This window comes from Somniosus microcephalus, chromosome 23, assembly GCF_052327205.1.
Source record: "Somniosus microcephalus isolate GS21.2 chromosome 23, FLI_Smic_1.0, whole genome shotgun sequence".
In the NCBI taxonomy this organism is placed as follows: Eukaryota; Metazoa; Chordata; class Chondrichthyes; order Squaliformes; family Somniosidae; genus Somniosus; species Somniosus microcephalus.
In genome coordinates this window covers 25,297,080-25,309,333 of record NC_141009.1, presented here as the reverse complement: position 1 = coordinate 25,309,333, position 12,254 = coordinate 25,297,080, and the positions used below count along the sequence as shown (strand labels likewise).

At 43.4% G+C, this 12,254-nt stretch overlaps 1 protein-coding gene across 6 annotated transcripts in view; it reads left to right on the top strand.

Moving 5' to 3' along the window:
• Nucleotides 1–12,254, top strand: part of pbx3b (pre-B-cell leukemia homeobox 3b) — a 188,042-nt gene that overhangs the window by 144,659 nt on the left and 31,129 nt on the right. For all 6 annotated transcript variants that reach the window (XM_085965615.1, XM_085965618.1, XM_085965619.1 and 3 more), the window contains one exon: nucleotides 8,263–8,453. In XM_085965615.1, coding sequence (XP_085821741.1) covers nucleotides 8,263–8,453 — 191 coding nt within the window. The remainder of the gene's footprint in view (nucleotides 1–8,262; nucleotides 8,454–12,254) is intronic.

Genomic DNA, 12,254 nt, shown 5'->3' with positions numbered 1-12,254 from the left:
TTATCCTGCGCTCCCTTATGCATGACTTTTCCTCTATGTGCCATATTTAGCACTGTCATCTGGAGCAGCACCGAGGGGAGGGAGGGAAGATAGGAAGGAATATCAACTAAGGTCTCTCGAGCTCAGTTCACATTGGCCATTAACACCATGTCACTGGAATGGAGCAGGTCACTGCCTCCCCTCTGGGTCAGAGATGCTTCCATGGTACAATGGGTCTCAGATAAAGACATAAACCCTTGAGAAAGTTATTTCAAGTGTTTTCATCCCCGCGGCCTCAAAATATGAAGAAAAGAGCTGAAGTACAGTGATACTGTCTTAGAGGGAGAAGCTATCTTTGCCCAGCATGTCTTGAGAGTTTTTTTAATGGCTAGCCACACAACTCTTCCTCAGAGAGTCAGAGTATGTTGGGAAGAGTTCAAGGAATGCTCTCCTTTGATGCCTAATCTACCGTTTCTTGCCCTCTCAGCTCCCAGTGTTTGTTAGCTGGAGCCTATGCAAATAGGTCATCAACTGAATTATTTTCCACCAGATGTTGATTTATATTACAGCGGAATTTCTTCTTTATTCTTACTATCATTTTGTTTTATCCTCTTCATGATGTCCAGGTACATGAAATTACATCATTTGGGTCAGGAGATTAGTTAAAACCAGTCGTGCTTTAATCAGAAAATATAGATCTGCTCTGTTACCTGAGTGAATAAATGACGTGGTACTGAGCTATACCAACCAGGAAGGTCCCAGGTGCGATTAGTGCTAAGTTGATCAGCTCCATCTGTGGGGGTGGTCCTAGGGCACCACAGCGAGCTGGGAAAGGGGAAAAAAATCAGCCACTGACAAGTGTTATCCACACACCCAGCTGGAAATGTGCATGTATGAGTTAAGATGGGCTGAATGGCCTTCCTCATCTATAAGTACCTTGTCATCTGTGGTTGACGTTAAACCATATCAATCTAATACAAAGAGAAAAACATTAAATGAGGTAAAAGAATTAAACAGCAAAAGATCCAGGAACATGGAGGTAATATGTAAGAAAATAATGCAGAGAACCAGAAAAATGTTTGATCACAGTTACTTCTGAGAAAGTAGGGGTCTGGACTGCTGTTGTCATTGCTGGCAGGAAGTGCCGCTCAAATGATCTGCAGTGGACAGTTTTCCACCCTCCCCACCCAAGATGGAACCTGACAGGGTCCTTTGAACTTGCAGCCCTCTGGTGGGTGTACCAGGCCAGCCTGAGTGTTTTATTAAAGTAAATCTTATTACAGTTCCCATCAACCTGCTTGGTTGTGTAAACTTCACGTGCCATCTTAAATGAAATGTTACCTAGCAACCATAGCCAGTGTGAAGATTTAACAGTAATAGTTGCCAGAGGGCTTCATTGGACCCATTAATGTACATTTTTATAATTGCCATCTTAAAGGATATTTTTAATCTGAAAACTGCTTTCTTTAAATGTCACGTAATGAAAAAATTGTTCATACTTATTTCAGTCTGTCATTGCTTCAGGTTACTGCATCTATTTCAGGGCAATGTATGTTACAATAAGTAGTTATCGTTACAAAAACAAAAAGTTAGTGCGTCAATTTAAAACCAACTCTGGTATCAATTAAAACACCGTAATTTTCTTTGTCTCCATTTTAAATCCTTCCTCTTGGATTAGCCAGTTACCTTTCTAATAATACAATAGCAAAATGTTCAGGGTAGAGTATATATTTTATAAATGAAAGGATGCCCATTTTTGGTGTGCATATTTATAAGCTAGCTTTACCCAAGATATATGTCGTTTTTGATGTTAAAGTGCTTTTCAGATTTTTTGTAAAACGGACAGTACTGCACTATATTTGGCTTTAACAGCAAACATCACTAATTTATCATTGGCATTCCTCTTGCAGTGTGCACTTAGCTCATTGCATGCTCATTGTGTTTGTAGCTAGCTCCTGCAAGCTTGTGCTGCTAAAACCCATTTGATACAGTGTAGTAGGATTACCACCTTGTGTAAAGCGTACATGAGGACATCCGGCCACGTGCTTCCACTGTTGCATTTGACTAAATTACAATCCTACGTGCATTTGGTTCAGTAAAATTGCAGGCAGTAGCATTAATGGTTTCAGTCAGGCAGATCCCACTCATTCAGAAATGTTGATGCTGTTGCAGCTTCCAGTATTGCACCGGTTGAGATGTTGCCATGAAAGCAGCAATCCAGTGTTTTCTTCCAGGTTAGGTTGAAACACCTGCTGTGCTGGAACTGAAAGGCAGGCAGTGCATCGATAATTCAAATGTATAGCCCTTGGGCACAGTGACACCTGGGGTCAGGTACAGTGGAGGAGGGTGGCCACTGGTGAAGGTGAGTCATTTACTATCCTGTTCAACACAGCTGCAAGATTCAAGACTAAGTGAATTGCGACTGTCCCTGTCAGAACGGGAATGGCGGGAGCCATACTATATAGGGATGTGAACATCATTCGGACATGAGAGTATGCACAGGCCCAGCAGAAATATTCCCTTTTTTCATTGGCACTGGTAATGATGTTTGAGTGCCCAGCTGTAATTTTGCACTTATCCTATCACAATTAACTGTGCTGAAGATGAAATTTGAAAATGTTTAAAAAAACATTCTCGCAATAAAAACCCTGATCCCTGGTGAGATGGAACCCAGAAACATATAGTAGCCCAAACTTTGAAATAAAACCATGAGATTGTGCATCTACACTTGCGCTGTATCTAATCCTTCCCTTAGTACAAATTACAGAATGGTGCCAAGGTACCTGAAAACCACAAGATATGTTTTTTTTAAGTGAATCATGGGGAATAATTTCCAGCTGTTGAATTTTGTGCTGTGCTGTGCTGTGCAATACTAAAAAAACGCACCAGTGGATATCAAACCTGGTGTGTCAGATAGGATAACATTGTACTTACATTTAGGGGAAGAAAAAGTTAGGACAAGGGAACTGTTTAAGATACAAGGTGGTCTCATGAAATCTTTCATTGTATGTTTTTTAAACTGCATGTAGTACTTTATTCATGAACAATATTTTTATTCATGAGGGTAATTTACACATTTTCCATTGTTGGCTTCTCCCTCCTCCATTCCTCATTAGGTATATTGGGTTGATAGAGTGCCATATATTGGGTTGATAGAGTGCCATCGATGGCAGATGTGCAGTCCTTCTGCCATCAAGGGCACTCTCTAATGGTGACCTCTGGAAATCTGACAGCACAAGGTACTATTGATGTCCACTTACTTTATAGTGGCATTTTTTTGAGCAGCAGTAGCATGGACTGCATATGAAATACAAAGGTGCCTTGTGCTACTTTTCCCACCAGTATTTGTCTGTAGTATGATACATTTGTTACACAGCATTCCAAATCAAAAATGGTGAGCAGATAACCTTCTCCAGGCAGAAGGCCACATGACTCTATTCTCCCCGCGCCCCCCCCCCCCCCCCGCCAACTGATTCATGCTGGATTATGGTTCTATGGACACTCGCAACTTTCCACTGCATCATGCAATTGGCCATTCAACATTTGTGAGCTCAAGGAGTGAGGGGATAATTTTAACCCACCCACCCCACCTGCGGGAACAGGGTGGCCACGCAGTTAAAATTGCCCCAAAAACTTACCAGCCTGCTCCAGCTCCATTCCTGCCTGTCGCCACTTTAATTGAGCCCTTTTTTTAAGCCGGCCGAGGCACTCAGCCGACTCAGGCGGGGGCCTAACTAATTCATGAAAATTGGAGTCCCAAAGGCATATTAAACACCGACTGAGCAGGGCACCTGCCGCAGCCACCCCTCTCGGTGAAACCTATCGGGGAAGAAGCGGAGGCTCTAACAGACGAGTCTCTGCTGTCCCGGCTCCTCCCCTTCCCACCTGCGAGAGCCTCCCCACCCACGCTACCAGCGGGTGACCTCTGGGCTGCCCAATATTTGCCTGCTGGCAGCCCTGGGCAGCTGGCTTTTTGAGGCCGATTTGGCAGAGCAGTAGGCTGGCGGAATGTAAATGAAGCCTGGGAGTTAAAATAATCCAGGCCTCAACTTGATAACGTTGTGGGAGGATGGGGGCAGGTGGCCGGGGGGGGGGGGGGGCTGCCCACCACAAACCCTCTCCCAGTTAAAATCTCCCCCCACCCCTGTGCTCTCAGGTATCATGCTCTGATCGGTTTGTATCTTCACCCAATGTCAATACACACACACACTTTCAAGTAGGGTTACAGGATAGGAATCTGAAGCAGCAATCCTGGGGGTGCTGAAGCCAATAGTAGTACTCCAATTGCCACCACAGCTGAGATTAGCAAACTCAGAGCAGCCCAGAAATCGTACCTGTGAGCTTCCTGTTCTATGTGGCTTAGGACTCCAACAGGTGGTGCATTTACCAATTGATCCGCCAAAAATACTCTCCTTCGCTGCTCTTAAACCAATTCCCAAGAGTTGCACAAGAGCATCCCGGTGGACTCAGCCTCCAACTTCACTCCATTTCTCCAGGGAGTGCCTTCACTCTCCTCTAAGTGGCCCATCCAAGTTGGGGAGCTCACCATGTGGGGAAGAAGCTGTGTCTTATGAGTCTGTCATGCAGTGAATTAATGCTGCCATACTGACTGATGATATATTTCTTTTTAAACCTGATGGAGTGTTAGAAAAAAATAAGTCAGAGAACTGGCTCCTTAAAGGGCAAGTGCTAGCTGATTTACAGCAGTCCCCCTTAGTGCAAAGTGCAGCGTCAATGGGACTATATTGAGGCAGGCAATGATGTAATTTAAATTGGTAATTTACTGTAAGTAGTCACAAAAGCTTTTGCCTGAAGTGCATACATGTTTCTTAAGGGTGTAACCAGACTTTAATTATCTAAATGTAAATACTTAACAAATTTTACTTAGAGTAATGAGCTAAAGTGCGCACTGTATAAATGAGATATTCTAATTAATCACACATGAATTGCTGGTTTAAAGGAGTGTTGCATGTGTCTGTGGATGTTGGTAAAATGCCCAATAGCAAATCACAATTTGCATTCATAGATAAGCTCATTTAATACAAGTTTTATGAAATTTGACTAACCATATTCAAAATAGTCTTCAGCATTTACATGCATGTATATATTCAGGATGTTGCCCTTTATTTTGGGAAGCCTCTTTTGTTTTGTGTGCAGTAAATGTCTTGCACATCTCTGCTTGTGCGATCATAATCTCTCATTCACCACTCTAAATGTTGATTTGTTAATTGATCTTTGATCCACTAGTAGCAGCTATCCAGTATAAGTACCATATACCAACCTCTTGATCTCCTTAACTACCCTGTTTGTAAATATGAAATAGTAAATTTCTAACGAATACCTTGTTTACAGTAGGAAATAGCAGCTGAGTGAACACATAATTCAGCTCCATTTGCTACGATGAGTAATGTAAATCAAAGCAAAAGCCAATTTAAAGTTCAGGGCACCAAACTCAACTTCTGATTTCACTCTCCTGTCATTATAAGCTATGGTAACAATGGCCAGTATCTCCTTCATAAGTACTGATATAAAGGGGAGTTAAGCATAGTTTCTTTGGGGGTCAAACTGGCTCCAAGATGATACACCTGGCCATGGTAGATTGAAACGAATTCAACCTTCTGGCAGCTGTGGTCATCTGATATCGAAGCCAGGTAGATCTGCAGTACTGTAGGGTACTGTGCTGATTGACCAGGCAGCCTGACTCATTCATGAGACATGGAATAGTAGACCTATCATTTGGGGCATGATTCTTTCCACTTGGCTCTGGAGAACCCTAAAGGTAGCGCCTAATGGGTGGGGTGGTTCTGGCTAGACAGTAGTGGGAAGCTTATCAGTACTTTGTGTTGGTAAGTTGCGTGGTTTTAGCTGGTTAACTTCAACAGTAGCCATGCGCACACTTGGGGCTGGATTTTACCTGCCGAGACGAGTTGGGGGCGGGACTGCTGCCTTCCAGTTCTAGTCCCGCCCCCAGCGACGTCTGACACACAGACACTATTTGTCCCTGATTGGCCTTGTTAAGCCCACCCTGCGGGCTTGCTGGCCAATTAAGGGAAAGCCGGTGTCAGATGATGTCAGTTGATGACGCTTCATCTGCTGGTTTTCTTATTTTTGACAGATGATTTGACAGTGTTTGACAGCATTGAGGTGCTGTCAAACACTGACAATCACTGTACAGAGGTGAGTCCTTGCACTCAGGCTCTCCAATGACTCTCTCCTTAGGATAAAACAGATGGCAGCTGCAGGTGAGGGTACAGAAGCGGTCTGTCACTTCTCCCAATGAGGTGAGGCCACACAAACACTTCAAAGCTTGTCACCTACAGAAAAATCTAAACACATTAAAAATTACTTTCCCAACATTTCCTTACCTCTGATACTCACCAGTGTCCCATTGCATCCTTCACACCACTTCTGCAGCTGTCATCTATACACAAACATTATAACAGACCCACAGCACGCCTCACCTACCCTGGCGGAGTTCCCCGATGTCGGGAAGCCCGCAGCAGAAGTCTCAAAATGGGAAAAAGCCTCTTAACTGCCTGTTAACTACCTGCCACTAGGAGTCAGGTCCCTGCGCAAGTTGGGGCCCCGACTCCTGGGAAGATTGGTTGGAGGCGGGTTGGGAGCGTGTTCAGGACCCGTTCCCATTCTTTTTGATTTTCCCAGCAGTCCCGCCTCCAAACTCGCCTCCCCGGGGCTGGTAAAATCCAGCCAAGGGGTCACCAAGCCCTAGCTATTGACAAGTTGCCAAAGCTCTCTGGACTTAGGTAGGTGCCATGTGGGAGAAAGTGTGAACTTCGTATCGGGTAAAAAATAAACTCTATCCATGTGAATTTCTCAGTAGTTTGGCTTGGAGAGTCTTAAACATGGTGATGGGTTTCTGTGTGTGCCAGATACCCAGCTGCCTAAAAAAAATCTTTTGTAGCTATGGAGTTGAAATTCAACTTGAAGTCAATAGAAGGGAAAATCGGGTGAGGCGTATAACAGTCCGGCCCGTGACCACCCGTTTTGTGCCCCTATTGAAGTTCAATTTCACTCCCTATGTTTTTTTTAAAGTGTATGTGCATTAGCTAGAATACTTGGAGTTAGGTCATATTGTTTGATCGCTGTTCTCTCCCTCATGCTGGTGAAACTGTTCAACATTGTAAGCAGGGTCATTTTATCGGTTGGAGGATAAAACTGTAAATTTACAGACCCACCATCTGAAAGAGCTGAAGGATTTAGGTACCCTAAATCAGGTATAAATTTGTTGTTGCACTGTAGCTTGAGTCATAAGATTGTAAGAGCTCGCTGAGCCATGCTCTCCCTAGCTTACTGCAGGGCGCAATAGAATACCTTCAACACCCTTTTGCCTTGTGGAAATTGTTGCTGTTTGAGTGAATGCTCATACTTTATTAGGATCATGACTGCTGTGTTTGAAATTTAGTACCCCAACAAACACTCTGGTATCCTTGGGCTGCTGTGACTTCTGACTACAGCACACAGTGTATGTACTCCCCTGTCATGTATATTTGTGATAATGTACAAAATTGGTTGTATCTTTAACGGGCCTCCACTGTGATAGCCTTCAGGGTGTTGAAGCTTTCCATGCTCCGTGTTATTGCAATACCAGAAGGATTAAAGAAAAATTGTGTTGGTTATATCTGGAATACTTCATTATTTTCTTCTTGGTATCCTTACAGTTGAATTTTCAGATGCCATTTTATACAAAGTAAGATGACCTTAAAAACAGCTCAAAGGTTTCCGTGACATTGTGGTGATGATATGAGACTAAAAACACATGGTAGCTCACAAGGCTCTACTTCTCATTCAGTTATGTTAATGTTACAAATGGGCATTGTGAATGATTTTATTTGGCATTTTGCTGCATGGAAATACAGTCTATTCTTGAAAATTTGAAGTAGGTTTTTGTACTAAAAAATGGAATGATCTAATTTGAATTAAACAATTTAAATAATTCAGCAAGGTGTGAATTTAGTGCTAAAATTAACTGATCAAATAATATCAATTAAGCAACTTTGAATTAAGGGGGGGGCAGACTGCGTATGAAAAATAAATCAGAAAACATGCATCATGTATGAGCATGATCCTGAGCCACAGCAAACAGAAGAGCAGTGTCTGTCATTTTACCACAATGACATCATAACCATACCATTCTCCCATTACATGGGGAAGAATCTATTTTAAATCCCTTTGTAGCAGATGGAAACAGTGTGGAGTAATACTTGATATATTCTAGCAGGAAAATTGAAACGATCACTTAACTCATTACTCTTTCTGTTGTAGGCATGCAACGAGTTCACTACACATGTGATGAACCTTCTACGAGAACAGAGCCGGACACGTCCAATTTCACCAAAGGAGATTGAAAGGATGGTCAACATCATCCATCGAAAGTTCAGTTCGATTCAAATGCAGCTAAAGCAGAGCACATGTGAAGCAGTCATGATCCTGCGGTCACGATTTCTTGATGCCAGGTACAGTTCTCACTCATAAAATGTGCTGTATTTGGATCCTTGACTATAAGGCTCAAGTTCCCATTTAACATTACATGTGGGCTTCCTCCCTACCCTGCCAGTCTTTACATGATCGTTCAAGGAAGGGAGGGGAAGCGGCACATTGGACAAATTCCTTCATGTATTAATCACCTTCCTAGAGATGCACATTGGTAGTGGTATCCATGGAGCAATCATTGGGCTGGACTGAACTTCACTCCTGAGCATAGGGCTTAGCATGGTTTCAAGGCAAGGGGAGAGAAAATGGGGAATATACTGTGAAAGGGATAAATCTAACCCTAAAATAAGTTTCTCTGTGTGGCACAGTAGATACAGCAAGACTGCTTTCCATAAGCAGCATCCCTCGAATTGTGTGACAAATGAAGGTGGAGCTCTGTGGCAGGATTGCTTTTTCTGCAACACAGGATCTCGGGATTCTAAAGGCCCTGTTTACAAAATTTAGTTCAAGGTGAAATTTTAATTTACTTAATAGAATTCTTAGTTTGCAACAATAAAATAGCAATTAAAGCTGTATTGCAGATAAAGATAATATTTTAAACCGTAAAAACTTATTAACTAATTACTGTGTTAAAAGAAAGTAAACTTTCCCTTTTTGGGTGTAAGAGAAATTGTTTTATAATCAGAACTCTTTTATACTGTGCCAGTGCCACTGGTTCCTGACATACTGATCATATGTAGCCGATGGCAGTCCCAAAGATAAACCTAGCAGATTTACTGAGGCTGGCAGCAACCAAGTTCTGGCTTTTACTGGGTCTTTCTAAAGAGCGTATGTATTTGTCCACTAAATATCCTGAGTTAGGATTGCAGCCTAACATCATAATGTAATAGAGTGTCATTACATCAGTGTGAAGATGCATTGTGGCTTGCCTAGCCCATATGTCGTCTTTATGATACACTGGGTGGACATGTGTTATTGCTGACATTATGCAACACTTTCACCTATGCACACTGTCCAAAAGTAACTGCCAGTTGCACATGTGCAGACTTTTGAGATTGTGATCGAGCGCCAATCTATAAGAATCCAGCTCTACTTTGCACACTTAAGCGCTGGAGTCACTCTCCCGCAGCCCAGAAAACAGAGACCACCAAACGAGAAAGTGGCTGAAGAAGGACTGAATCAACAACAACTCTCTGCGGGGTGTAGAGATTTGGTGATCAATTTCCTGTTACTAGAGACCATAGAGTGAAAATCCTCTTTTAACAAAAAATTGAAGAATGCCTGTTTATTTCCATAATTAATAAACAAAATCATGGGCACACAGTTTTGAAGCATACAATTTTTGGGACACAGTTTTGTTAGCAAGTTGTTAGTCATGGAGAGAAACAAACATTCTAATTTTGTTAAGAGGAGTTTCAACCCTCCTTTATCCAGTTTACTTATGAAAATGCAGCTATTGGGAATGGCTTCTGTAGCATGGATTTTCCCACCTTCACCGTGCGACTTTCAGTGGGTATTTTGCAAATGGGGCAGGGATCCGTTGTGCAGAATCTTCGCCCTATTTTTCCACCATCCAATTTTCCATCATTATTTCTCGCTGGCATTGAACGTGTTTACATGAGGTGGTAATGATGTGCTGACATCATGGGGGCAATTTTAACTTAACCCGCCCCTCGGGAAACTGACTGGATCAGGTGCACCGCTGTTTTTACATCCCGCCCGATTTAACTCTCCATTGAATTCATTGACGGCGTTCCACCCGATCCTGTGGCTTTCCCGCCCAGCGAGTCAGGTTAAAATTACCCCCACATGTCTTATCTCCCATCATTACTGTCTCATTAATGCTGAGCTTACATCATGCTCGTAAAAATAGCGTTGTGAGATAGAATTTGATTTAAAGAGCCCTGCAGCTGTTCTGAAAGGATTAATGAAAAGTTTATTTCTCAGCTGATTTTGATTTTTTTTCCTATTCCCGGCCTTCTACTGTGGGATTCCCACTTTTCCCTTCCTCCTATTCTTAAAAAAAAAAAGTCTCAATGGAAATTGGAATTGGAAATATCACTGTGTATTAATTTTTGGGAGAAAAAGAAGAGGAGCAAAGCAAGTTGGTCAGGCAGCAGAAGAGGTGCATGGCATCCACCTGGACCATGAACACCACATGTTCTGATTGATGCCACCTCATCAAACAGCTTACAAACCTTGCCAAAAACAATCTCTGCATTCCCAGCATCTAGTGCAACCATAATTTTAATGAAAACCCATACTTTGTGTGTGACGCATTTGCACTGTGAAAGTATGTAACATATGACCTCTTAAAGCTAATCTAATATTCTTCCTAGGTGTTACCCGAGTAGCAGAAATGTGTAAGATTGCTGGCTGATGCACACCATTAGGAGCCTCTTGGGACTAAGGTGGTCTTATCTCATGGCACTTAAAGCCTGAGGTGAACTTGTTGCAGTCTGCATCTCATGTGCTGCTGCAAGGGCATTCTGGCCCTACCTTCTTTCTGCCATGTATGCTGCATCTTAGTGCATTCCTGCCATACTGCTTGTACTGGGCACTGGATCTATACGATCACTAATCTGTAGGAAAGCAGACCTAATGGTACCAATCAGATTAGTAAAGCACTGAGAAATGGTTGTCTATAATTGCTCACCAAGACTGGGGGAAACCAGGAGAGACTGCCTTTCCCTCATTGGCACTCAAACCTCTTTGGCAGCACTGAGCGTGCATGTCAGAAGCTAAAACTGTCCTTGTGGCTCCTGTCATGGGGTGCCCGTTGCATATTGGCCAAGTGCTGCAAAGGCATCCATCATGGTGTTGCAGATGTGGGTAAAGGACTCCTCCAACTGATGGGTCATCTGCTGCATGTCGGAAACCATTCCAAATGTCTCTATATACATTTTATGTTCTAATCAAAGTCGCAAATGGCATCCTCAATGACTGTGTTGCACTCTCCCTCCTGCTCCTTCTCGACCTGTCTGCAACCTTTGACACAGTTGATCACACCATCTGCCTCCAAAGCCCCTCCTATGTTGTCCAGCTGAGTGGAACTGCCCTCGCCTACTACCACTTTTACCTATTCGGTCATAGCCAGAGAATCTCTTGCAATGGCTTCTCTTCTTGTCCCACCACCATCATCTATGCTTGGCTCCCTCCTATTTCTCATCTACATGCTGCCCCTCAGCCACATCATCTGAAGACATGACATCAGGTTCCACATGTACGCTGACGACACCCAACGCTACTTCACCACCTCCTCTCTCGACTCCACTGCCCCGTGCTGTCAGACTGCTTGTTCGACACCCAGTCCTGGATGAGCCACAATTTCCTCCAATTAAACATTGGGAAGACCAAAGCCATTTGTCTTCAGCCTCTGCCACAAACTCCGTTCCCTCACCACCAATTCCATCTCCCTCCCTGGCCACTATCTCAGGCTGAACCAGACTGTTTCCAACCTCGGCGTCCTATTTGACCCTGAACTGAGTTTCCAACTCCATATCAGCCATGACCGAATTGAATGATGGAACAGGCTTGAAGGGCTGAATGACCTGCTGCTGTTCCTATGTTTCCATATCCTTTCCATCGCAAAGACTAGCTACTTCCACCTCCATAATATCGGCCGTCTCTGCCCCTGCCTCAGCTCATCTGCTGCTGAAACACCCATCCATGTTTTTGTTGCCTCCAGACTCGGCTGTTCCAATGCTCTCCTGGCCAGTCTTCCTTAATCCACCCTCCATAAACTTGAGCTGATCCAAAACTTTGCTGCCTGTATTCTAACCCGCACAAAGCCCCGCTCACCCATTACCTCTGTGCTCGTTGAC